Below are 27,724 nucleotides of genomic sequence, written 5' to 3' on the forward strand. Positions count from 1 at the left end.
TTTCACTTGATCCACCAATGCGTCCACTTGCCCTCAATATTCTTGAATGAAAGGTTTCCAATCAATCAGATTGTCTGTGGCTGGGAATGCAATTTCAAGGCACCCTGCAGCTTAATTCTCCAAGACAGTGAGCAACCCAGACCTCACAACAGCTCCCTACAAACATGACAAAGAGTTTGGCTCTTGGTTATATCCAGGGAGAGTACCAGATCTATGAGTTTCAGCAGCTTTTTTTTACATCCCAGACTTCAGTTGTCAAAAGCAATAGATATAATTCACAATAGAAAAACATTTATCGAGATGTGCAACAGGGGACGTTTTGAAGGTTGGATTATACTGCCTTCTAAAGACTGAGTAACTGCAGAATTGTTTTTTTAAAAGATGTGAAAATATAATTCATCTTTTTTATTTATACCTACAAAGCCCTTAACCGTGACACTTAACACAACTTAGGAGACTACTGGTGAACAAAATATTCAAGTAACAGCATTTAAATCTGATTACAATGGTCTGCAATAAACTTTTTAAAAAATAACTTTCTAATCAATGATGTCAGGTACTACAGTGATCATCAAGTCTTCATTTCCACGACGCACAACAAGGGCCAAAGTGTCGCTCTTTTTAATTGCTTCGCTCACTTGTTCTGAAGAAGTGATTGTTTGTCCATTGATGCTGATAATGATATCACGGTCTTTTAAACCAGCACTGAAAAAGAAGAATTTTGAAAAATTATCAAAGTGCGGTTCTATATTAACATACAAAGTTCCAAAAGTCAACAATGAGGGCCATGACAACAAAGTATAAAAAGGAACTGGGTGCATTGCTGACAACATGGTGGGTTTTAGAAGCCCTTTCATTCACTGGCAAGACGGGTGGCACGGTAGCACAGTGGTTAGCACTGCTGCTTCACAGCTCCAGGGGCCTGGGTTCGATTCCCAGCTTGGGTCACTGTCTGTGTGGAGTTTGCACATTCTCCTCGTGTCTGCGTGGGTTTCCTCCGGGTGCTCCGGTTTCCTCCCACACTCCAAAGATGTGCGGGTTAGGTTGATTGGCCATGCTAAAATTGCCCCTTAGTGTCCTGAGATGCGTAGGTTAGAGGATTAGCGGGTAAATGTGTAGGGATATGGGGATAGGGCCTGGGTGGGATTGTGGTCGGTGCAGACTCGATGGGCCGAATGGCCTCTTTCTGCACTGTAGGGTTTCTATGATTCTATGAAGATTGCCAATAACTACTGCAAAATCAGTTACTGTGGAAAACAAACCATTTTATCACAGAAATATAACCTCTGTCCCCTTTTTGGGCAACACTATCGTGCAGTGGTGATGGATCAACAGGCCAATTAAAAATATGAGCCTAAATAGAAACGACTTTCAAGTATTCCTTTGCTTTTGCTTAGCTGAGTTAACATCTCCATTGAAATGGAGGAATCTCCTACATTAAGTATTTATAATTAAGCATTAAAAATTAATTTACTGAAGAAACAAAATTGCATTTGTCAAGTTGGTTCATGTAAGGGCAAGCAGCTCTGCACTTGATGTCACCACTTAGCACTCGTAGGCCAGGTACAGCACGAAGGATAAAGCTCCATAGATTTGGCCCCAATAATATGCCTCGGCCTATAAGAGTGGATGGATGGAAGTGCCCCTGTGGACCATCTCTTTCCAGATTGCAATGCTTTAAACAGACAAAACCAGTTTCCAGCTGACGGCAGAAATGGTCAGTGACAGTAAAAATTTGTCACTGAACCTCAAGTACTGTTAACTTTCCTATTGCTCCACATGATTGTTCCTTTGTTTGCATCCCAGTAACCATGTAGCCAAGCTTTCAATTCAGAAAGTGAAAATCCTACAGCTCCTTACAGTTACAAATCTTCTGCGTCTTTTTCTAATCTTACCTGATGTTGTCAAATGATTTTACAGGGGGCCCAAGCAGATTCTGGGCGTATGATAAAGGCAAAACGCTGCAGATGTCCCTTTGCCTTCTGTTCCACAACATCTTTGTTATTACATTTTTCTCTCTCTCTCTTACCTATTCTTGACCTTTTCTTTTGCTCTACCTGACTCTCTCCCACCGCACCCTCCCACCTCTGCTTTTCAACAGCATACAACCAATCCGCTTGACATCTCTCTTCAGTTCCGAAGAAGAGTCATATTGAAATCAGAACGTTAACTCTATTTCTCTCTCCATAAGTGCTGCCAGAGCTGCTGAGTCTTTCCAGTGCTTCTCATTTTCATTTCAGACTCTGGTTGTAATTGAAATATTGAAGGGTTTGAACGCCTTGACTGACAGTCAAACTCTTTTGAGTTTAATGCTTGAGTTTTGCCTATTTCCACTAGCTGCAACATGGAATCAAACATTGGGGCAGCTTGGTGGCACAGTGGTCAGCACTGCTGCCTCACAGCGCCAGAGACCCGGGTTCAATGCCAGCTTCGGGTCACTGTCTGTGTGGAGTCTGCACGTACTCCCTGTGTCTGCGTGGGTTTCCTCCGGGTGCTCCCATTTCCTCTCTCAGTCCAAAGATGTGTGGGTTAGGTTGATTAGCCATGTTGAATTGATCCCAGTGTCAGGGGATTAGCAGGGTAAATACGTGGGGTTATGGGGATAGGGCCTGGGTGGGATTGTGGTCAGTGCAGACTTGATGGGCCGAATGGCCTCCTTCTGCACTGTAGGGATTCGATGATTAAACAGATAAGACACATTCTGCACAGGAGGACTAACTACATGGTTGATGTGAATTGGTACAAAAAGTTGCCCATCACTTCTACAGTTGAAAAGCTATCTACACTCCAATGGAATTAATTTTATAACACAGTGTATAAAGCTTTTCCAATCATATACATTGCATTCTAAACTCAATTCCCTCTATACATGCACCACAAATTCATGAGTCACCGCACAACCGACTATTTGTCCTCCCCCGTTCAGCATACTTATATAAAAGATAGCTAAACATCACAGAAGGTGTGATCAGAAATGCTTGCCACTGCTGTATCAGAACCAAATTATTCCATTCAAATTCTGATAGTGGCAAAAATTAGTTTGAGAGCTTGTCTAAGAGGTGGACTTGGTGTGTTGATGCGGGCAATCAGCATCTAGTGAGCATTGTTTTATCCATGGTAATGTCACTCAATACGACCAATAAATGGATTCTCAATATTTGTGTGGATTTCATGACCCTTGTCACTAGCCTTGCTTTATTGTACATTCCCTACCTTGCTGCAGGTGTCGCTGGAATGACTTCAAAGATGTAAACCCCAGCAGTAACGTCAGGAAAATCTTTGTCACGCATTTTCAGGTCACGCAAGAGACTGAAATGAAATGGAGAATGGTTATTCCTACTGTAAACAGCATACATTAGAATCTTACAGTATGGTGTTACAGTCAAACCCAGAAACTTCAGTACAAGTTCACATTACTAACTTTTGCAGTGAGAAGGATAAAAGCCAGCATAGGTGGTTTGCAAAGTCACAAGCACTAAATTTCTCATTGGTGACGTAATTCATTTCCTTTAATTAATCTGAGTGATTGCTAGTCACACAATCAGAGAAACCTGACAGTGCAGAAGGAGGCCATTCAGCCCATCACATCTGCACTGACAACAATCCCACCCAGGTCCTATCCCACAACCGCACATATTTATCTCACTAATCCCTCTTACCTACACATCCTGAGACACTTAGGGACAATTTAGCACGGCCAATCAACCTAACCCGCACATCACTGGACTGTGGGAGGAAACCCACGCAGACACGGGGAGAACGTGCAAACGCCACACAGACGGTGACCCAAGCCGGGAATTGAATCTGGGTCTCTGGTGTTGGGAGTCAGCAGTGCTAACCACTGTGCCACCGTGCCGCCCTCTTCCTAACTGCATCAATAACACTACTGATCAAACAAGCATTAAAGAACTGCAGTTGAAGTGCTTGGATACAGGGGTAAAATGATGCATGCTCCATGACCAAAGTCTTACAACAGGCTTAATGAGTGCAAGTACACGACACTTACCTCGGTGTCAGCGCGACCATTCTTATTCCCATATACCTCTTCTTAGGTGAAGAGTTTTCTGTTGGTATAAAAACCAGACTTAGTAAATCCCTGGTGCCTTTGAAATGGACGATCGCGGTTACTGATCGTGAGAAACATAGGAAATAAAACAATGCAGATTCCTGCTTGAACTCAGTCCATAAACACCAGCAGTGATTCTTTCCTCAAGTATCCAAACTCTAGACACTGTGAAGAGTTCAGCACTGGGGAGAAGCCAGACGGTCATGTTTGATCTATCCCTCAAATGTAATTTTCAGCCAGAGTCACTGAATACAGGTTAAGAATCTCTGTCGCTGGTTCCATTTACCCAATTTTTAACCCACCACTAATTGTACTTCTCTCCGTCCAGAGCTAGAATAACTGGGATCCATTGACTCAGCAGAGACAAGGTGTAAAATGTGCCAATGGGTCATGTACCAACTAAAACATTGGTGCTGGGGGGAGGGGAGGGGGGAGCGGTAGAAGGCCAAGAGTTTGTGTTAAATGAGAAGAATTAAACAGTTCTTCTCTGTGTGCCGCACTTGTGGAATGTTAAAAACAGCACACCATTAAAATATAAAGCCGTGTTCTTTCCTTTCTGCTGATTTTACAGTTCTGATAATCAAAACCAGTTGATGTTTTTCCACCTCACAGTCGGTTTCCTTCAAAAAACACCAGTCGGAGCAACAAATGGTGCGCAATATAAAAGTCAACCAACGGTCTGTTTTTAATCAGTAATGTGCGATTAATTTACTGACTCGTACCTTTTAGCTGGCGGTCATGCGATTCTGCAAGGAACTGCTGAATTCTTTTTGCGGGGATAGCAAAAGATATCCCAGCTGCCACCTTAAGCGTGTTAATGCCAATAACTTCACCATCCTGCAGTGTAAAAGAGTTAACAATAAAAAGGCAATTTAATGAAATTGCTTGGCTAAGGAAATACTTTGCGTATTGAACTTCTGATGTCTGGAGTGTAATTTTAACACCCAAATATGAATAAGCTTGGGATGGATCGGAAGTAAAAACACAACTTATTTTGAACCACCACAGGAGTGTGACAGGGAGGGGAGTGATGGTGGGTAACCAACCAGCTCTCAATAAGCAGGTGTCTCATATAAATATTTTAAAGATGCTGTCTGCCACAGATTTTTCTTTGTTCCCATTTTAACATTTAGCAGGGCTCAGGTAACCCAGCAGGTAAAGGGATGAAAGCGGTGCTGTATGGAAGAGGTCATTGCTTTTCCTGGACTCTATATGAGCCTGGAGAAGCTGGGGTTGTGCCATCTCACTTCTCCCAAATCCTGCCCTCTCACCCCTCTGATCCAGCAAGCTAACCTTCTGAGTAATCAAACCTCCCCATCTTCTGTTCCAACACCCTCCATAAACTTCTCCCTCCCCTAATCTCTCAAAGCTACATCATTGATATCCTTCCCCTATCTCTCTGGCCATCTTTCCTCTTCCCACAATCAATGGCATTCAATGCATTGCCACACAATAGACTTGAGAAAAGTGACAGCTTATGGAATAAAAGGGACAGTCGCAACGTCAGATACAAAGTTGGCTGAATAATAGAGAGCAAAGTGTAATGATCAATGGATATTTTTCAGGCTGGAAGAAGGGTTATGTTCTGATGACCATGAAGGCCATGGGGTATCAGCAATAGATCTACCCTTGGGCTTCGTGGAGTATGAACTGCCTTATTGAGCAAGTGGAGGCTCCCCCAATGAGAAGCAGCCAGTGGGGGCTTTTAAGCCTGTATCTTTACCTGGACTGGTGCTTTAGATCCTGAGGTGAAGACTACCTGACTGTAAGCCACAAGGGTGGCCTTTTCCTTTGGTGCATAACAAAAGGGTGTTGGTGATGGGAAACCAGCATGTGGCCGATTTACTACATCGGTGATGAGAAAAATTCTTTTCTTTCTTCCATCTTTCCCTCTGGACAATCTCTGAACGCGTGAATTTCTCTGGTAAGAAAGAGCCATTATGCCTCTTTCTGGCATCAGTGGAGAAGACCGGACCCAATACACTGACTGCATGCGTTACTTTTTCAGTGCTAACAACATGGAGCAGACGAAAGGTGAAAAGTGATATTGCCAACGGCATGTGGAACCCCGACTTTTGGTGTAGTAAGAAGTCTGACCTATCTGGATGCCCTGACTCAAAAAACCTTTAATGAACTTGTAGATCTGGTTAAAAAAAACACTACGACCTGAAGCCCTCCGTAATTCTCCAGTGATATCGCTACAACATGACTAGGAGAATCCCCAGGAAACATGTCTCTGAGTTCTTGGCTAGGAAAAGGGGCTGAAGGAACTACAAGGGGCATCAGGCAGCAATGTCTTCCAACTCGGGGGAGGGACCTCATGCAGCCAGACCTCAATGGAGAGTGTTTGTGTCAATCAGGTATTCGATACTCTAATATCATCACCAGACAGTCAAGGAATGGCAGTGCCGTCACAAAGAGTATGAATGAAAATATTCCAGACAGGTGCAGTTGCCAGTGGACAGATTACTACAAGCACTGTCAAAGGACAGAGCCATGGCAAAGTTTCAGGAACAAGCAAATCACATGCTGCCTAGAGGAAAGCCGAGGCTGGTACCTGATCATACCATGTAGGTATTCCCTCTTCCACAGACAGGGACACTCCAACCAAATCGGATTGGAACAACATAAATTGCCCCGATAATGGTGGAATTATTGGTAATTGGCCATCCCTTGCAGATGGAGATTGACACGGGAGCCACGGTCTCTGTTATCAAAGAACAGACCTATAAGCACCTCCAATTAGGCATCCAATTCCTGAGGTTGGAAAAAAAAACGAAGGCTAAGGTAGCCACCTACACGGGGGGGGGGGGGAGAGCCTTTATAAATAAATATAATCAAATGGGGCCCTTTAATACCTCTGGATAGCAAAGGTACAGACTCTGAGGCAGAGGCTGAAAGAGTGGGCCTTCGGGCTGAAGCGGAACCTGAGGAGGAACCTGCTTTAGTAACTCTGCGACACTCCCTCCAAAGAAGGTCCCTTGTAAATCACAGGAACAGCCTTTTCCTTCGGTGCCCAGTGGAGGGTGTTGGTGATGGGAAAGCGGCGTGAGGCTATATTACTACAGTTTGTAGTGGTGTTCCCAGGGGTCAGTATTGGGATGCTTTTCCTGCTCTATATTAATGATCTAGATTTTGTAATGCAGGGGACAATTTCACGGATGACACAAAACTTGGAAGTATTGGAAATTGTGAAGAGGACAGTGTTGAACTTCAAAAGGACATAGAAGTTGGTGGAGTGGACAGATAGGTGGCAACTTTGGGATGACTTTGAAAAGTCAATGGAATTTATGTAGTTTGACATAACTTGTAGATTGCCTCAGGTGATATGCTCTGTGATATGACAGTTGTTTGAAGAAATAACTTATTTTCTGTAATTAGGGAAGGGAAGGTCTAAATTATAGGAATGAGGCTGAGTCAGCAACAACAGTTGCATAAATTCCATTGACTTTTCAACAAAAGGATCTGCATTTACATTGCGCCTTTCACAACCTCAGGGTATCCGAAAGTTACAGCCATGTGGAGAGTAGTCACCATTGTAATGTAAGAAAGACAGCAGCCGATTTGTGCACAGCAAGCTCTCAAAAACAGCAAAATGATAAGAATGAGATAAACTGTTTTAATCATGTTGGTCAAAGAACAAGGAGAGATAATTTCTCTATCCTTGAAGTAATGGCAATGGGATATTACTGTCACTTCAAAGAGAAAGTGGGGGCTCAGTTTTACATCTCATCAAAAGATACTGAAACAGTCCCTCAAAAATATCTGACTTCTGGTTGTCCCATCGCAACCTCATAACTTTGCTGCTGGTACTTAGAGTTCTTGGCAAGTGCAGAATAATTTTGTCATTCACCGAGCATCTGCTTTCACTGTCAAGTGGATAACAGCAGTTTCCATCATTTAAATGATGAGTTATTTATCAACTCAATTTTTGGAAACTCATTGCACTTCCAAGAAGTAGTCATATAGTGACAGTTGGCCTGGTTGGACTGCAGCCATTGATGTGACATTTGATCAGCTCAACAAACATTTTTCCCATGCATCATTCTGAAACTAGTTCCAAAAGTGATCCCTTTAACTGGAGAACAGGAAGTGAGGATCAATTCTTCTCCCATGGGAATGTTTGTACTTCAGTAAAGCCTATAACTGCTGCTTATCCCACCTGTTTTAAATTGGTGCGTTGTGTCATCAGGTCTCCTCTTCTGAAAGGGGACAAGTTATTTTATGATCCAATTCCACAGGTGTCATGAACAAAGAACAGGACAGCACAGGAACAGGCTCTTCGGCCCACCAAGCCTGCGCTGATCACGTTGTCCTACCTCGACCAATCGTCTGTATCCCTCTATTCCCCGCCTGTTCATGTCTCTATCCAGATAAGTCTTAAATGTGGCTAAAATAACTGCCTCAACCACCTCACTTGGCCGTGCATTCCAGGCTCCCACCATCCTCTGTGTGAAAAACTTCCCCCGCACATCTCCACTGAACCTTTCCTCACTTACCATGAACTTGTGTCCCCTTGTAATTGTCATTTCTGCCCTGGGAAAAAGGTTCCAATTGTTCATCCTATCTGTGCCCCTAATAATATTGTAAACTTCTATCAGGTCGCCCCTCAGCCTTCGTCTTTCCAGGGAGAACAATCTCAGTTTATTCAATCTCTCCTCATAGCTAATACCCTCCATACCAGGCAACATCCCGGTAAACCTTTTCTGTACTCCCTCCAAAGCCTCCACATCCTTCTGGTCGTGTGGTGACCAGAATTGGACACATTATTCCAAATGTGGCCTAACCAACATTTTATACAACTGTAACATAATTTGGCAACTTTTATACTCGATACCCCAGCCGATGAAGGCGAGCATGCCACATGCTTTCTTCACCACCTTTTCCACCTGTGCTGCCACTTTTAAGGATCTGTGGACCTGTAGCCCAGATCTCTCTGTGTGTCTATACTCCTGATGGTTCTGCCATTTGCCCATCTGAATTGGATCTACCGAAATGCATCACCTTGCATATGTCCGGATTAAATTCCATCTGCCGTTTCTCTACCCAACTCTGCCCAGCCTATCTATATCCTGCTGTATTCTCTGACAATCTTCATCATTATCCGCAACTCCGCCAATCTTAAGCAATCCAGCTTAATCTAACTCATCAACTGGCATGTGAATGACAGAGAGTCAGCTCAATTCTGCAAACCATTACGTGTCAAATCCAATACTGCCCTCAGCCAACATCAGTGCACGAGCAAGCTCACGAGATGGTCAGTCCAACATAGCTTGTCATAACTAGCAAACTTCCAACAGTAGAGCCACGTGCAGGTCAGGATAGTCAATTATGTTTGATATTGAAAATTCCCGTGCCATACACCAATCATTTTTACTTCCACAAAACACGGACCCAAATTTAATTTTAAAAAGTGTTCCCCTCTTAGGAAAGTTTCACACAACTCGGAAAGGTATCTGCAGAATTACTGCTTGAGGTTTACATGAAGTGTTACCGAGCCTGAAGTATACATAAGATCAAATGTGGCATCCTCTGTGTTACTTTGGTGTAGCTTCTTTAACTCCACAGAGAATAGAGACTCCACCTGAATTCTTCCTTGTTTGTGTCGCTCAATACTCCATCAATTAAGTGAATAGGTCATTGGGGGAAATTCAAGAGAGTTTCTCAATATTTAACAAACAAAAACAGGTTATAATAGTTGAGCTGGCTCCACGATTATGTTATAATACATCTCTGTAAGGATAGATCTTGGGAGGATGTTGTCCCTGGGTGAAACTCTTGAACTAGAGGGGGGTCAGAATAAGGGATCGACCATCCAGGACTGGGGCGGCACGGTGGCACAATGGTTAGCACTGCTGCCTCACAGCCCTCAGGACCCTGGTTCAATTCTGGCCTCAGGTCACTGTCTGTGTGGAGTTTGCATGTTCTCCCCACGTCTGCGTGGGTTTCCTCCGGGTGCTCCGGTTTCCTCCCACAGTCCAAAGATGTGCGGGTTAGGTGGATTGGCCATGCTAAATTAACCCTAGTATCAGGGGGATTATCAGGGTAAATATGTGGGGTTACAGGGATAGGGCTTGGGTGGGATTGTGGTCGGTGCAGACTCTATGGGCCGAATGGCCTCCTTCTGCACTGTAGGGATTCTATGACTGAGATGGGGAGAAATGTAACATTCAGGTGCTGTAAGCAATTAGGAAGACTAATAGTATGTTTGCCTTTATTGCAAGGAGGTTTGCGTATCGGAGTAGCGAAGTCTTGCTTCAAATGTACACAACCTTGGTTAGAACACACCAGTACTGTGTTCCTTTTTGACCCCCTTCGGAAGGATATTATTGCCAGAGATGGAGCACAAGAAAGATTCACCAGACTTGTTCCCAGGATGGTGAGACTATCTTACGCAGAGAAGACAGGGAAACTCTGCGCCTTTATTCTCTCGGGTTTAGAGGAATGAGAGGTGATCACATTGAAACCCACAAAACATTCTAAGTCATAGAGAGGGTAGATGCAGGTAAGGTGTTTCACCTGGTTGGAGAGTCTAGAACCACAGGACCCAATCTGAAAATAAGGGGGAAGCCATTTTGACCAAGATGAGGAGAATTCTCCATCCCAGAGGATTGTGGAAGCTCAATCATTGAGTGCGTTTAAAGTAGACATTGACAGATTTCAAAATACCAGTGACATCAAAGGATATGGGGATAGTGTGGGGAGAAGGCACTGAATTGGATGATCAGCCATGATGGTACTGAATAGCAGAGCAAGCTCAATGGGCCGAGTAGCCTCTTCCTGCATCTCAGTTCCTATGTTCCTAAATTTCTTCACTCAAAGGGTTTCTGAATCTATGGAGATCTTTACCCCAAAGAGCTGTGAACGCTCAAATCAGTGACAGAGATCGATAGATTTTTGAAGACTAAAAGATTCAAGGGATATGGGGACAACGCAGGGGAGTGAAGTTGGGGCCGAAGATCGTATTGAATGGCAAGAGCAGGTTTGAAAGGCCAAATGATCCGCTCCAACTCCTGCACGACATAATGCATTCGCAAGCATTCCAGCTTGAAAATAAATGAAAAAGCAGCGGCATATTTCAAATGCCAATTGCACTGAGAAGATATATATTATAGAAGTGCTGCAGATCGCTGTAAACCTGAATGCTTTCTTTCAGAATGTGGCTTTTCACCTATTTACTCTCAACAACCGTGCGTTTGGCTGAACCAAGTCATTTTGCACCACAGTCTCACAGCTGGCATACTTCAACATGCTTGGCTGCCAGAGAATTAATGAGCAAATCGAAGCCGCACGCACCAAATCCAAGCAGAAAAAGCAAGCTCAACATGCCTCTCATACCCAAGATAAATACGTTCAGAGAGACCCAAAACTTCAGTGCCTTCTATTTTGTTCCACGTACCATAAGCAGTTCCATCACAGCGAGAAAATTCACTCAAAGCTTCACAGTGTCAATGTCACTGTGCTGTATATTGGTAATATTAAACTGTGAGTATGTTAAGCTTCATCAGAAGTTAAATGACTTGTGGACAGTTTGCCCAAAATTCTGAACAGGTTTTTGTTTATTCATTCATGGGACATGGGCGATGTTGGCTGGCCATTTATTGTTGAGAGTAAATAGGTGAAAAGCCACATTCTGAAAGAAAACATTCAGATTTCAGCTAACTGCAGCACTTTTATGATATATATCTTCTCAGTGAGATTGGCATTTGAAATATGGCACTTATGGGCATTTATTGCCCATCCCTAGTTGCCCTTGAGAAGGTGGCGGTGAGAATGGCTTTCAGAGGGCAGTTGAGAGTCAACCATATTGCTGTGGCTCTGGAGTCACATGTAGGCCAGACCAGGTAAGGATGGCAGATTTCCTTCCCTAAAGGACATCAGTGAACCAGATGGGTTTTTCGGACAATCAACAATGGTTTCATGGTCACCAGTAGACTCTTAATTCCAGATTTTTAAAAAGTTGAATTCAAATTCCACCATCTGCTGTGGCAGGATTGGAACCTGGGTCCCCAGAACATTAGAACATAGAACATTACAGTGCAGTACAGGTCCTTCGGCCCTCGATGTTGCGCCGACCAGTGGAACCAATCTAAAGCCCCTCTAATCTACACTATTCCAGTATCATCCATATGTTTATCCAATAACCATTTGAATGTCCTTAATGTTGACGAGTCCACTACTGCTGCAGGCAGGGCATTCCACGCCCTTACTACATTGGCTGGGTTTCTGGATTAATTGTCTAGTGATAATACCAGTCAGCCATCGCCTCACCATGGTTCGATCATGAGATACGGTCTCCATTTTCATCATCCTGAAATTCTTGAGTAGTAAACATTAAACTCAAAGCCGACAGTCACCAGAATAATTTGAGCTCTTCAAGAGTTCAAAACTTACATACTAAAAAGCAATCTTCTAAAAGCTCTATTAATTAAAAAATATATATTAAACTGTAACTCACCAGATTGACAAGTGGCCCTCCTGAGTTTCCGTACTGTAATGAAAACAGAACATGTCCACAGGACATGATTTTAACATATATTTTCTATCTTAAATCGATGCACAATCTTTGACTCAGAATATTTTTAAATTCAAAACTTTAGTTGACTGATTTTAAAATTGCAATGTTAAATACCGAAAAAAGCATTCCTGTCTGCCTGAATTTGAGTTTTTTTCTGAAGTCTGGAATATTTGCAAGAAATTATAATATTCAGAGAACTAATAACACACATTGATTGAAGACTTCAAAGTCAAATCTTAAGTGTAGCCCATGGAAATACCTAATGCTACTGTCTGTGTGAGCAACCATGTTATAATTTGCAATTTTTGCAAAGCAAACGACTGAGATAGTTTTAGACCTCATGGCCTTTCCATTAAATTGATTCCTTTTCTCGTGCAGCCCAGGATAAGTTGAACAACATAAGCGAACTGTCCGAGTTTATCAGAAAGCTTTTACAATTGGCCAACATTGCTTTACTTTCTCTTGAGGAGGCCATTTTGAAAACATTCAATATTTTGAGATATATGTGTATATTTTTTCAATGTTTTGGCATCACAGGAGGTAGACTCAGCATCAGGGATTTCCCATTCTTAACTGTGCTGCATGTGAAAAAGACAAAGAAAAGAAGAGGAAGCAAGTCTGGATTATTCTTGGTCTCCGAGCTCTGAACTGAAAGTTGACTCGTGAAATCCTCAAGTTATGTGAGCCACCTATCCTTCATACACCTGAAATGCACGTTTGGTTTAGAAACAAGAGGAATGGGGCAGTTGATAAAAGGACTTCACATCCTGAAACCATGATATTTGAGGATGAAGCTACTATTGTGAAAATGTCAAGTCCTTTTGCATAATATGAATTTAATTCCTGGCCTCTTTCCATGGCTTTTCAAATTGTGCAGTAAGAAGTCTCACAACACCAGGTTAAAGTCCAACAGTTTTGAACCTGTTGGACTTTAACCTGGTGTTGTGAGACCTCTTACTGTGCTCACCCCAGTCCAACGCCGGCATCTCCACATCATTTTCAGATTGTTCCAGGACAAACCACTGGTGGTAAGATTCATCAATCCAGTAAGTCTACTCCTATCTGTTCATTCAAATTGAAATTGTAGAAAAGAATACTTCTTCCTTTAAATAAAAGCAAATTATTGTGGATGCTGGAATCCGAAACCAAAAGAGAAAATGCTGGAAAATCTCAGCAGGTCTGGCAGCATCTGTAAGGAGAGAAAAAAGCCGACGTTTCGAGTCCAGATGACCCTTTGTCAAAGCTTTGACAAAGGGTCATCTGGACTAGAAACATCAGCTCTTTTCTCTCCTTACAGATGAGCCCGATATTTATCCAACCCCCCCTGTTTAAGTTGTTGATACAATCAGCTCCCACTGCACATATTTCGCACCCTCTGTGCATTCTAAATCCAAACTCTCTTTTAGATCTTTCCTCTTCTAAGTTTCAGGCAACGTCCATTGTGGAATCTTTGGCAATGATAAATCTACTGGCATTTATCTTCTCTGGCCGGCATTTTCCGCCCCCGTTTGAGTCGGGCACATTTGGCGACGAGAGCAGAAAATATTGTGAGAAGACCAAAGTCGCGTGTCATGTTGATGTAGAAGCAGCACTGGGGACACATAGATCCTCACAGAGCTTCTGTGAATGTCTGATTCCTGTCTGGCTAAGGCAGCTCACACATTCTCAATGACTAGTGTCATATCATGGCAATGCAGTGGGAAAACTTTAACCTCCCCTGATCCTACAGCATCCTTTGCTCCATAAAAGCCTGAGAACTTTGACCAAGCTTTTGGTCACTGCCCCAGCATCACCTTATGTGTTTCAGTGTCAAATTTTCTTTGATAGATTTTCACTGAAACACCTAGGGACATCTTACGATGTAGAAGGTACTACATATATCCACGTTTTTGTTTGTGTTTTGTTCAGAATAAAGGTAACTGGATGGTAATTTACACATTCAGAAACTGGAATTACAATTACAAGCAACATTATGTATTGTGCACCGAGATATGTTTTTCTCAATCTTAAACTGTACAGATCATGGCATGTTCCAAAGTCACACTTGTTTGTTCCTCTAATAATGTCAGAGGTCTCTGTTCTGTTGGAGCTCAGTCATTTTCAAAGAAGCCTTTGTTGCCTGTACTGAGTCATCCATTTCCCAGACATGTCCTTTTGACAAAGTGAGCACTGGAGTCAGAGAAGTGAATACTCTAGAAAATAGTTTAGCATTTCGCCTCATCAGAATTCAAGGGCAGTTACATAAGAACATAAGAACATGAGAAATAGGAGCAGGAGTAGGCCATCTAGCCCCTCGAGCCTGCCCCGCCATTCAATAAGATCATGGCTGATCTGAAGTGGATCAGTTCCACTTACCCGCCTGATCCCTATAACCCCTAATTCCCTTACCGATCAGGAATCCATCTATCCGTGATTTAAACATATTCAACGAGGTAGCCTCCACCACTTCAGTGGGCAGAGGATTCCAGAGATTCACCACCCTCTGAGAGAAGACGTTCCTCCTCAACTCTGTCCTAAACTGACCCCCCTTTATTTTGAGGCTGTGCCCTCTAGTTCTAGCTTCCTTTCTAAGTGGAAAGAATCTCTCCACCTCTACCCTATTCAGCCCCTTCATTATCTTATAGGTCTCTATAAGATCCCCCCTCAGCCTTCTAAATTCCAGCGAATACAAACCCAATCTGCTCAGTCTCTCCTCATAATCAACACCCCTCATCTCTGGTATCAACCTGGTGAACCTTCTCTGCACTCCCTCCAAGGCCAATATTATTAGCTGTTCTATTATTAGCTGTGAATTTAGGTCGTTACATCTTATTTTTGCACAGACTCTGCTTTTGGATCTTACATTGATTATGGCATCTGTCTGAATGTAGTCCATATCAGAATCTTTCAGGCCGAGTTCCTTGCCTCCTCTCTCGGTGGTGCTGACAATCCCTGTCGTGACCGTATTTTGCAGCGAAAATGGACTGCCAATTGCCACCACAAACTCTCCTGGTCTCAGATCTGAAGAGCGTGCTAGCAAAAGCACAGGTAGAGGGTTCTATTCACAGAGACAACAAATAGATTAAGGTTCATTTTTTATAAGCTTTATAAACATATAACAGAGTATGAAATAGTTTGTGTGAAAGAAATGGATGGTTTCAAACAGAAGAGTTGAAATTATCAAACTAGGGTCAGTGTTCCAATGCTTTGTGTAAACTGCCTCCCAGTTGGCTCAGACTTGTTCTGTATTTACAGAAGAGGAACCTATGACTGAGAGCCGAATTGGCCAACACCCTTGTCTTTGGAGATAAAATGGGATTTGTAAAACTAAGAAAACTAAAGCATAAATCCAAGTATTGCCCCAGTTTCACACTGACCAGGGGAAAAAGATTCTACCTCAGTTAACTTACTTTTGGGTGTATTTTAATTAATGCTATATCTGACTTCTGGTCAACATCTTTGACCTTTGCTTCATAAGCTTCTCCGTTCTTCAGCTCCACTTTTATTTTCTGCTTATTGCTGAGTACATGAGCATTGGTGACAATTAGACCATCTTCCGATACGATGAACCCTGAGCCACTCGCCACAGGGATTTCACGGTTAGTGAAAGGCATCCTGCAAAGCAACAAGTAGTAGTAACAGAACACAGTCAGTTTTCCAATATGATGGGGTACGCCAAGGTGGCATTTAGTTTTAGCTGTTAACTGCCCTTGGTTACATATTTTTTTTCATCAAAACTTATTCTTGTGAGGATATCTTTATTTCTTTTCATGGTGTTTGATTTAAGATTATGGGCAAAAGGAACAAAACTACATGGTTAGCTCTTCAGAAAGCCGGTGCAGTGTGAACGGGCAAAGAGGATTTCTGCACCTTAGGTCAGCCTGAACATCTTGGGAGAGCTAGAGGTTAAGAATTGAAGTTTCTCCTAATTTGGACCAACAGGCTTCCCTCGGAAAAAACAAGGTGGCAGTAGGGTATGATAGGAGAAAGCTGGACGTAGTGTCCATTCCAAATGTCTGAGCATTGTAACTTCTGTGCCAAGCGTAGTAAACACAGACAGAGGATCCATTAACAATAAGTATGCATAGAATCCATAAAATATAGAATCTACAGTGCAGGAGGCCACTCAGCCCATCGAGTCTGCACTGACAACCATCCCACCCAAACCCTATCCCTGTAACCCCACATTTACCCTGCTTATCCCCCTGACACTATGGGGCAATTTAGCATGGCCAATCAACCCCTAACCCACACATCTTTGGACTGTGGGAGGAAACCGGAGCACCCGGAGGAAACCCACGCAGACACAGGGAGAACGTGCAAACTCCACACACACAGTGACCCGGCATACGGTTATATCTGTGAAGTGTATTTTTGAGATGGGCAAACTAAGCTTGTGAAGGAGCGTGGTTTTCAATAGTTATCTGGAGGTCTCTAAAGAGATAGAAACCAAAAAAGCTACTCTCTGTGTACAATTGGGTTGATGAGTTACACTGCATATGAATAGTTATTTCCATTATCAAGTATCTTGTGCTTACTCAAGGACTGTGATTGTGAACCATAGAAAGAAAGAAGGGAGGTTAACTAACGATTGATTGCAGCACCATCTAGAGCATTGTGCTTGACTCTGACTGGGCTTACTCCGTGGAGGTTTCATCCCTAGCCAACATTTCCTCTCATTTCTCTGGAGCTTATGGTTGTATTTAAGTGCAAGACTGCTGACAAAGAATTTTGTGCAGTCTCACATGGGTGATAATTTAAAGGAGCCAACACGTGTGGCCAGCTTAGAGGAACCCCATCCAGTTCTAGCTCATATCTGGTGGAAGTTCCTCTTAAATGGGAACTCTGCCTTCCTTAATTGTGCTATAATCCCTCATTACTCTGTTTATTCATAATTATTATCATGAGCTATCACCTTCAAAGACATCACGAAGTCCTGAATTGGCACTATGAGTAATGAGTACCGACCATTTAACATTTATGTCTGGAGGACAATTCAGGAAACACAAATTGCACTGCAGAAAATGTTGCCTTCTGCGCTCAGTGGTTTGATACACATGTTTAAGCCTCAGGCTCAGTTGCTCGGCTGGAGTGACTCACTCTGATTTTGATTGGGAGATCCTTTACAGATATTTAAAGGGGCCACAAATATATCTTTGCATTCATTAGCAGCCGTTCTTATTGAATGATGGAAATAATTACAGAAAAGGTTGACCAAACTTGTGCTGATGAAGGTTTACAATTGCAGCTGTCTACTCCCGAGCTTAATAGAATGCTGAGATATTGATATGAGAGAGAGATTTTATGGCATTTGAGAAGGACACAATTGCTGAAATTTTACTGCCTTGCCCGCCCGAGGCTCATAAGATCTCACCCCGAGGCCAACAGAGAATGCCGCTCTGCGAGCCTCACCTGCCCTGACTCTGGGGCGGGCAAGGTGGTAAAATTCCAGCCAATTTCTCTCAAATGTTGGCTTTGGAGAGGGAAGAGAAGAGGTTTACCAGGATGTTGCCTGGTATGGAGGGTTCTAGCTATGAGGGGAGGTTGGATAAACCCGGTTTGTTCTCACTGGAACGACGGAGGGTTGAGGGGCGACCTGATAGAAGTCTACAAGATTATGAGGGGCATGGATAGAGTGGATAGTCAGGAGTCTTTTCCCACGGTAGAAGAGTCAATTACTAGGGGGCACAGGTTTGAGGTGCAAGGGGCAAGTTTTAAAGGAAATGTATGAGGCAAGTTTTTTTACACAGGGGGTGGTGGGTGCCTGGAACGCGCTGCCCGGGGAGGTGGTGAGAGCAGGTACGATTGTGGCATTTAAGGGGCATCTAGACGAATACATGAATAGGATGGGAATGGAAGAATACGGACTCTGTAAGTGCATAGGGTTTTAGTTTAGGCAGGCATCATGATCGGCGCAGGCTTGGAGGGCCGAAGGGCCTGTTCCTGTGCTGTCCTGTTCTTAGAATATCTGATCTTCCTTGACAATTTGCATTATTATCCCACAGCTCCCATAAATGGTGAGATAAGATGCATTTTTTTGAAGTATAGATTTTCTTCAGGAGATATAAAGTATGGTATAAAGTTGTGACACAAAAGTACTTTCTACCCCCTTCCTTATGTGTATTCTACTTCATGTCACTATGAAATGGCTGTGGAATGACCACCTTGTGATATTGAACCTTGAGAATGTGTAATTTGCCAAGTAAACACATGTAATGTGAAGTAATTTCTCTCACCTCCGAAAAAGTTCAAGATGAACCACAGCTGGAGCAATTTTCTCCACCACGTCAGCGATGAAGTTAAACTTGAATCTCATACTGTCCGGGTGCTGGTGACCTAAACTAAGCAATTGTTTTTCATTTAGTAAGCAAACAAGAACATAGGCAGTCTGTCACTAACCTGACAGCGACATAGAGGATTGTTTTAAACCTTTGAATGTTCATTAGTAAGAGAACATCAAGCTTATATCAAGCATGCTTATTGAGCACAGTATAAGAACCCCATCTCTTAAACATGTATCTATTTGTATTCTTCAAAGGACAAAGACTGCACATTTTCTTCACAAACTTGAAGAAAATCCTTTTCTCCCTTTTGCTGGTTCCTCAATTCTGCCATGTCTTCCCTTTTCTCAGTGGTATCTAATTTGGAGCCTGAGTTGTGTATCAGAGAATATGGCTCTAAACTCACATTTCCTCATAAAATCTTGAAATCCCAATTTTTCATGAGCTGTGAGGGGGCTGCTTCAATGGCGACCAAACAGGAGGTGAAGAAACTAAAGGATAAATCAAAGGGGCGGCATGGTGGCACAGTGGTCAGCACTGCTGCCTCATAGCTCCAGAGACCTGGGTTCGATTCCCAGCTTGGGTCACTGTCTGTGTGGCATTTGCACATTGTCTGCGTGGGTTTCCTCCGGGTGCTCCGGTTTCCTCCCACAGTCCAAAGATGTGCATGTTAGGTGCATTGGCCATGCTAAATTGATGCTTAGTGTCTCAGGATGTGCAGATTAGCGGGGTAAATATGTGGGATTATGGGGATAAGGCCTAGATGGGATTGTTGTCAGTGCATTCGATGGGCTGAATGGCCCCCTCCTGCACTGTAGTGATTCTACGATCAATTTGCAGCATCTTTTTGCACATTTCCGAGCAGCGGCAAAGGATTTGAAACACCTTGAGCACTGAGAATAATTGGTGAGAGGAATTAAACTAAGAAGGCCTGGGGAGAACAAATAGAAATGAGAGGATGAAGAAACCTATGTTACGACAAATTTCTGGAAAAATAATTTCATTCATGTTCAAGGTTAAACAACTGAAGGTTGTCAAACAGCTCGGGAACTGGACTGCTTTTTAAAAATGAAGAAATATTACTTCAGTGTTGGCATTCAAAACGTGGGAGCAGCTGATGGTTAAAATGTAGTTTGTGCCCTGCTATATCTACAGTAAAGGCAAAGTTATTATTTGTTTTTATGGCTGCGTGTCTCACTCAACTTTGGAGCCTTGCCAAAAATAATCATGTCAAGATCAGAAAACTGAGCCAATATGCGCAGTAAATTTCAAACTGATCCAGGGGCTTTGGGTTTGCAATTTCATGTTTGGGTTCATTTTTTTTTAAACAAAATGAAACTAAATCGCATTGGCAATGTCATGTTGTTGCTCCTACAGTCCAGCTCAAATATTAACAGTGGTTGTACAGCACTGCTGACCAAATGAGCCGACGAACACTTCATAACACAGTGACAGAGATGGTGGCACTGCTCCACTGAGGAAGTTGTGTGGATGAAGCCATTACTCGATACTCAAGAGGAGTCACCTGTCATAGTACATTGCTCAAAGTTACTACTGGAGTGCGGGTTCTTGCTCTGTTTTGTCGCACTATGCAAAAAGAAGTTCTTAAAATGGTTAATCAAAATGACAACTAACAAAGAATTGAACCCAAAGTCATTGTTGTTCCAGTACATGTAATCTCAAGTCCCATTAATATATGCCAGCACTGCACAGTGAAGTCTTGGTATTTGATGCTGAATCCAAGAATAATACTCCATTTGATTTCAGACTCAGCTGAAAAATAATCCGTTCAGCTAAAACCTAAATATAAAGCTCTTAGGTGCACTCTGTCTGAAAGAAATCATAGAAATCATAGAAACCCTACAGTGCAGAAGGAGGCCATTCGGCCCATCGAGTCCGCACCGACCACAATCCCACCCAGGCCCTACCCCCACACATTTTTACCCGCTAATCCCTCTAACCTACACATCCCAGGACTCTAAGGGGCAATTTTTAACCTGGCCAATCAACCTAACCCGCACATCTTTGGACTGTGGGAGGAAACCGGAGCACCCGGAGGAAACCCACGCAGACACGAGGAGAATGTGCAAACTCCACACAGACAGTGACCCGAGCCGGGAATCAAACCCGGGACCCTGGAGCTGTGAAGCAGCAGTGCTAACCACTGTGCTACCGTGCCGCCCTGTTTGATGCTTAAGCTGCTTGGAGTGCTGAAAATCAAACAGCAACAGAAATGCTACTTAAAAGTGTGCTCAAATGGTCCAATAGTGGCAATGAACTCGGAGGCAAGTGGCTAGCTTAGTTCTTTTTCACCCTGTTAACCTCCTGGCTCGAGGAAGTTAGCCTGCTTCCACAAACTCCCCAGTGACTCTAGAAAATCATTTCAGCTTTTGCAGAAATCAACTTCCCATCTGTGCTTCAGAGTTTAGTCACCCTCCTGTGATACGAGAACTACCAAGGCAGTCAGCAAAGAGATTCATTTAACTTTTGTCAAGTAAAATGTCAAAAAGTCTTGACCAACTTTGCCAAAACAGAAGATGGGGCTTCAAAGTCTGAGATGCATAACATCATCCTTCCCCGGGCAAGTTTACACACTCAGAAAAAAATGCTGTGGCAGCAGGCAGGGAAGTTAAAACAAGGTGGAATTTCTGCCACTGGCCAAGATTTTATCTTTATAAATACAGTGTGCACGCACAAAAAGAAAATACAGCCCGAGGGGCTCAAGCTTCCAGGTCTTCTTAACCGCGGGACAAACTGATAGAATGTAGTTTCCAAAACAAACAGCTATGCTCTGTGTAAGAGTTTCAGCTTCCCCAATCACAGCAGCTGTTGCACACAGGGTGTGCCAGATAACTGACCGAAATTCAGACAGGAGGAGTAACCTGGTGATGCCATTCTTGCAGCAAGACCATTCTATTTCCACAGGAAAATGCAACTTATGCTACACCAGCAAGTTGCGTAATTCCACTGCTAATTCTAATCCGGAGACTCCGAATGAAGGCTCATTGATCCCCTCACTCTCTCGTGGCTGCACGATGAAGCAGCCAATACACTTGTCCACCTAGCAGCAGCTGGATTTGAATGCCAAGGCTGGGAGCGAGCAGAACAGAGCATGGTCTTAACCCTACAGTTTCTACCTTCACTGGGACAGGGTCTATGCAGAGCTTTAAGTGGCATGTGACCAAATGTGATGATTAGAACACACAAACGTGGACAAATAATATCATGGAAATGTCTGCTCCAAGTGACGCACACTATCAACTTTCTTGGCTGACTGAGTTTGCCAAGCATTTTCCCAACCTTTCTTCATAGGATGTGAAAAATACTCAGCAATTCTCGGCTAGCTGTCATGGCCAGGGTAAAATCTCTCTCTGCTGCTGCTACCCTCAAGTAAGAGGAAGACGTGCACCATTCCCAACCACAGGAGATATCTACGGCCAATTAAATATTCCTGAATTGTCGGAAACATGCAGTTGAATTGATGATGGCTGTATAAGGCATGTTGAGTGGTTGCACTGTTGCTCTTGAGTCAAATGTCTGTGGGTTTTAGTCCCAGTGCAGAGGTTTTGTTGAACAAAATGAATCAAGATTGACACTCGGTGCAGTAAAGAGGCTGAGGAATAATAAACAGTGAACCTGTCTATCCTCTCAGATGAATGTAATCCCTGCCAGGGATTGTGCCAGAGATCTTCTGTTACTGTCCTGACCAATATTCATCCTTCAGTCACCACCACCAAACAAAATTAACTAGCCAGTATGAAGTTGATTTATTATTGTCACAAGGAGGCTTACATTAAGTAATGTACATCAGCTGTAATGCAGTGTTACATTAACACTGCAATGAAGTTACTGTGAAAATCCCCGAGTTACCACACTCTGGCACCTGTGCGGGTACACGGAGGGAGAACTTAGTATGGCCAATTCACCTAACCAGCACGTCTTTCGGACTGTGGGAGGAAACCGGAGCACCTGGAGCAAACCCACGCAGACACGGGGAGAATGTGCAGACTCTGCACAAACCCATGTTGGGAACTGAACCCAGGTCCCCAGATCCCTGGCACTGTGAGGCAGCAGTGCTAACCACTGTGCCACCGTGCCTATTAGCTTGCTGTTGTGGGAGTTTGCCATGTGCAAATTCCACGTTTCCTACTGTGCAACAGTGTCTGTGCTTCAAAACTATTAAATCGACTGTAAAAACTTTGGGACATTCTGAGGTCAGGAAGGGCACTCCAGAAGGTTTTTTTTTGTTTTTCAGTCAGATTCCAGAAACAGCAATGCAGTCAAGATCAGTTTCAGTGGTGTTGACTGAGGAATGAATATTGGCTAGAACACTATGCGGGGAGTTTTACTGTCCTGCCCGCCACGGGAATCGTAGTGGGTGGAGGGCAGACCATGCAAAGGTCCATTGGCTTCAGGCTGGATTTTCCAGTTTGGGGGCGAATGTGGTTAGAAAATCCCACCCTCTGGGTATCCTCCTGCTCTTTTCTTCAAGATAGTGTGATGGGTTCATCTCTTTGAAAAGTCAGCACCTCCACCACTGCAGTAGTTCCTCAGTACTGCACTGAAGTATCAGCCTGTATTATGTGTTCAAGTTTCTGGAGTTGGGCTTGGAATTGTAAATCTTCTGATTCAGAAGCACAGGTGCTCCCATTGACGCACGGCCTCACCAACAGGTGGACTGGTCCCGGAAGGGAAGAATTACATGGATAATCAGTCCTACTTCATTTCTTGTGTCCTTATGGACATGTGTCCTCAAAGTTAGTTGCACTACTGGTCTATGAGGGAGATGAAATATTAACGTTGGTTCCTGGACACTTTACTGCTACGTGCAGCCGGCCAAAAAAGGTCATTATTGGCCACACCACGTGGCCTTGTTGACTCAGCAATCTAACTGTGACTCTGCTCATCCGCAGGAGAAACATCAGGTTTCAAAAACTGCTGACAAAAGGTCCAAAAATAAAACAGGGAATCACATTACAGTGTCAACACCAAAAGGCTGCGAGATCACTTTCATAGCTGATATAAGCCAGACGTGCGGGCTTCGGCAGCCCAGTTGTTTGAGATTATGACATTGCTGGGAAGAATCACAGGATCATTGAATGGTCACCGCGCTGAAGGAGGCCATTAGGACAAGTGAGCCCCTGCCAGCTCTTTACAAGAGCAAATTTAGCAAATCTCACTCCCCCATCCTTTCCCATAACCCTGCAAATGTTCTGATGCTGAACCACATCACTCTGAAAATCACAATTAAATTGATCTCCAGCACCTTTCCAGGCAGTGCATTCCAAATTCTAATTAATTGCTTTGCAAAGAAGCTTTTCCTCATGCCACCTATGGCCAATCAGTTTAGATCTGTGTGCCCTGGCTCTTGGCCCTACTGCCAATAGGAAACAGTTTCTCTTCACTTACTTTGTCTAGACACCTTATGATTTGGAACATCTCTATTAAATCTCCTCTCAAGCCTCTCATCTCGGAGGAAAACAACTGTTCAGAAAGTACAAACTCAAACTTACTTTAAAGCAGTCATGTTCCATTGTAACATGCTGATAGAATTCTACATTGTTACATATTCTGATCTCCAACCAAAAGAATATATTAAAAGTGTCACTTTGAAACAATGATACTGCTGATTTTATCGTTCGCCCATTCATGTTTATGTAAAAGCTCAGATTATTCATTAATTCTGATTTTTCCAAAGTATATTATAGTTGTTTTTTTAATTTATTCGTTCATGAGATGTGGACATCACTGGCCAGGCCAGCGTTTATTGCCCAACCTAATTACCCCTTTAGAAGGTGGTGGTGAGTGGTCTTCTTGAACCACTGCAGTCCATGTGTTGTAGGAACACCTAATGTGGTATTCAGGAGTTCCAGCGTTTTGACCCAGTAACAGTAAAGGGACAGTGATATGGTTCCAATTTGGGATGGTGTATAACTTGGAGGGGAACTTGCAGGTGGTGGCGTTCCCATTCATCTGTGACAGGTATGACTTCAACCAGTGACGAGTTTTCCTCCGATTCCCACTGATTTCCATTTTGCTCAGGCTCATTGATGCCACACTCAGTAAAATGCTGCCTTGATGACAAGGGCAGTCACTCTCACCTCATCTGCTGAGTTCAGCCTATCTGTCCATGTTTAGTTGAGTTTGAAAATATGTACTTGTAGGTGAGTGGATCATTACCTTCCTGAAAATGATCAGGAAGTGCAGGGTAAACGTCAAGGTGAATTATTGACAAGGTTGGCTTTGCTGAAGTCACTTGCTCCATGCTGCATTTTCCCACTGTGTTGGAGGTTGCCTTTCAATTAATCACCAGTAGTGGTCTGGTCCATGGAAATTCCTTCTTGCCTAACACTTTATTTCTTATTTCAGCATCATAGTGCAATTTATACATTCCTTTCAATATGACTTCCCTTCAAAATCATTGATCTCCACAGCTACTTCTTTACAGTATAGTTTGTGCCTTATCTTTGTGTGCTTTGTTGAGAACTGCAACATCGATCAGACCCATCCCAAGTTCCTCAAAGTAGTTAATTGTATTGCGATATATTTTGCTTTGTTCAATACTTGGAGACGAGGGGTGACCTGATCGAAGTGTACAAGATTATGAGGGACATGGACAGAGTGGATAAGGAGCAGCCATTCCCCTTAGTTGAAGGGTCAGTCACGAGGGGACATAGGTTCAAGGTGAGGGGTAGCAGGTTTAGGGGGGATGTGAGGAGAAACTTTTTTACCCAGAGGGTGATGACGGTCTGGAATGCGCTGCCTGGGAGGGTGGTAGAGGCGGGATGCCTCACATCCTTTAAAAAGTATCTGGATGAGCACTTGACACGGCATAATATTCAGGGCTACGGGCCAAGTGCTGGCAGATGGGATTAGGTGGGAGTTCAGATGCGTCAGTGCAGACTCGATGGGCTGAAGGGCCTCTTCTGCACTGTATGATTCTATGATGGAAGCCTATCCATTAAAACTTTACTTCCATTTCTACGTAACGGAATATACCAGCATGTGCGCTGTCAGTAAACCGGATTTTATAATTTAGTTTCCATCTTCTCCCTCAAAAAAGGTGAACACTGCAGCAAAATCTTTGGCATTGACAAGAAATAAGTAACAATTATCCCTATAAAAACAAAGAAGAATTATAATTGACTGCTAATTGTTCTTGGCACTGACAAAACTGGTACTCTTACAATTTTTTCAGTGAGTTGTTAAATGATGATGGAAAAGAGACTTTTATTTTTGAACAGACACTCACACTTAACTGAAAAATGGAAATTTGATCTTCCTTCTGGGTTTGAATGGGGCCACCAACTGGGGAAGTGATGGTTTGGAGGGTAGTTTGAAGGGGCATAGATCAGCTAGTCAATATCTTTTCCCAAAAGGTAGGGGAGTCTAAAACTAGGTTTAAGGTGAGAAGGGAGAGATACAATAGTGTCCAGAGGGGCAATTTTTTCACACAGAGGGTAGTGTGTCTGGAACAAGCTGCCAGAGGTAGTAGTAGAGGCGGGTACAATTTTGTCTTTTGAAAAGCATTTAGACAGTTACATGGGTACGATGGGTATAGAGGGATATGGGCCAAATGCGGGCAATTGGGACTAACTTAGGGGTTAAAAAAAAAAAGGGCGGCATGGACAAGTTGGGCCGAAGGGCCTGTTTCCATGCTGTAAACCTCTATGACTCTATGACTGAATTTGGAGGTTTGCATTCAAAACAAATGAAAAAAACTCAGTTTACCCACTTAATAAGAGCCCTACATACGTGAATGGATAAATTAATATCTCTGTCTAAGGGGCAGTATGCAATGATGGCTCCAAGAGGCAGTGTGGAAGGTTGTATAAGACCATAAGATCTAGGAGCAGAATTAGGCCATTTGGCCCATTGAGTCTGCTCCGCCATTCAATCATGGCTGATGTGATTCTCATCTTCATTCTCCTGCCTTCTCTCGGTAACCCCTGATCCCCTTATTGATCAAGAACCTATCTATCTCTGTCTTCAAGATGCTCAATGACCTGGCCTCCACAGCCCTCTGTGGCAAAGAGTTCCACAGATTCAGCCTCTGGGTTGATGAGGCAGAGTAGAAATCCTAGCTGGGTTGGAAAGGGATAGGACATGACTGGTAGGGAATTGATTGAAAGTTGGAGGCTTATCTGATCTCTTGTGGAGTTGTTCCCTCATGAACTCGCTGCCCCATCACGGTGGTGTGCGGTATTCCCACATACCTGCATCACAGGCACCCTTCTGGATCAGGATGACTGGAAGAGCGTTTGAGGACTGATGACTGCGGCTCAAAGCCTTCAGGTTGCAGATGTTCTTGTACGTTTGCCCATCGCTGCCGCACACTTGGTCGCTGTGTATGCAGCCGCAGATGCCCTTCTTGCGTTTGCCGGCGGGGTAGATGCACTGGAAGCCTTCCGCACAGACCCCATGTATGTCATCCCGGCCCCCGCAGCTCTCGCCCTCAGCCGCGGCGCACACAGTGCAGCAATCACAAGAGTCCTTGACCTCTCCCTCTGAGCAGTTCACCGGAGCCGGGGGGCATTTGGAAGTGTCGCAGACCTCGGGGCAAACTTGTCTCACCACCCTGCCGTTCACTGCGATGAGGCAGAAGCTTAATAGCAGCACAGCTCTCAACATGGTCCAAGAAGAAGGGGGGGAAACTTCTTTCAAATTGCAAGAAAACTTCAACAACAAAAAAAAATACACATAAATTGAGGGAGCCAGACAATGTTGTTTCTTCTTCCAGCAGATCAGAGCTCGCAGGACGAATGAGAGGCAGTTCCCCACTCCCTTGTAATGAGTGCTGCGCTCAAAGCTTTATTTTCCGGATGGAACAGCTTAGTAACTCAGTCCTGCCACTTCTCAGGTTTCTCCCAGCTTATGGGT

At 43.5% G+C, this 27,724-nt stretch overlaps 1 protein-coding gene across 1 annotated transcript; it reads right to left on the minus strand.

Moving 5' to 3' along the window:
• Nucleotides 1-257: 257 nt before the first annotated feature.
• LOC144510110 (serine protease HTRA1-like) lies at nt 258-27,724 on the minus strand. Its single transcript, XM_078239385.1, has 9 exons — nt 27,061-27,724; nt 18,800-18,899; nt 15,974-16,178; nt 15,427-15,621; nt 12,525-12,557; nt 4,789-4,903; nt 4,007-4,064; nt 3,214-3,309; nt 258-705 (listed from the first exon to the last, which is right to left on the minus strand). Exons 1-9 carry the CDS (start codon nt 27,473-27,475, stop codon nt 540-542), a joined length of 1,383 nt encoding a protein of 460 aa, XP_078095511.1. The 5' UTR covers nt 27,476-27,724; the 3' UTR covers nt 258-539.

This window comes from Mustelus asterias, chromosome 22, assembly GCF_964213995.1.
Source record: "Mustelus asterias chromosome 22, sMusAst1.hap1.1, whole genome shotgun sequence".
NCBI lineage: Eukaryota > Metazoa > Chordata > Chondrichthyes > Carcharhiniformes > Triakidae > Mustelus > Mustelus asterias.

What these genes read in the sequence shown, in the direction of transcription:
- LOC144510110 (XM_078239385.1), bottom strand. Translation starts at nt 27,475, where the DNA reads ATGTTGAGAGCTGTGCTGCTATTAAGCTTCTGCCTCATCGCAGTGAAC. An exon ending in CATCTTGAACTTTTTCGGAG is followed by an intron (nt 16,179 to 18,799) that starts GTGAGAGAAATT and finishes GTTGCTTTGCAG; the next exon opens with GATGCCTTTCACTAACCGTG. An exon ending in TAATTAAAATACACCCAAAA is followed by an intron (nt 15,622 to 15,973) that starts GTAAGTTAACTG and finishes CTCTGTGAATAG; the next exon opens with AACCCTCTACCTGTGCTTTT.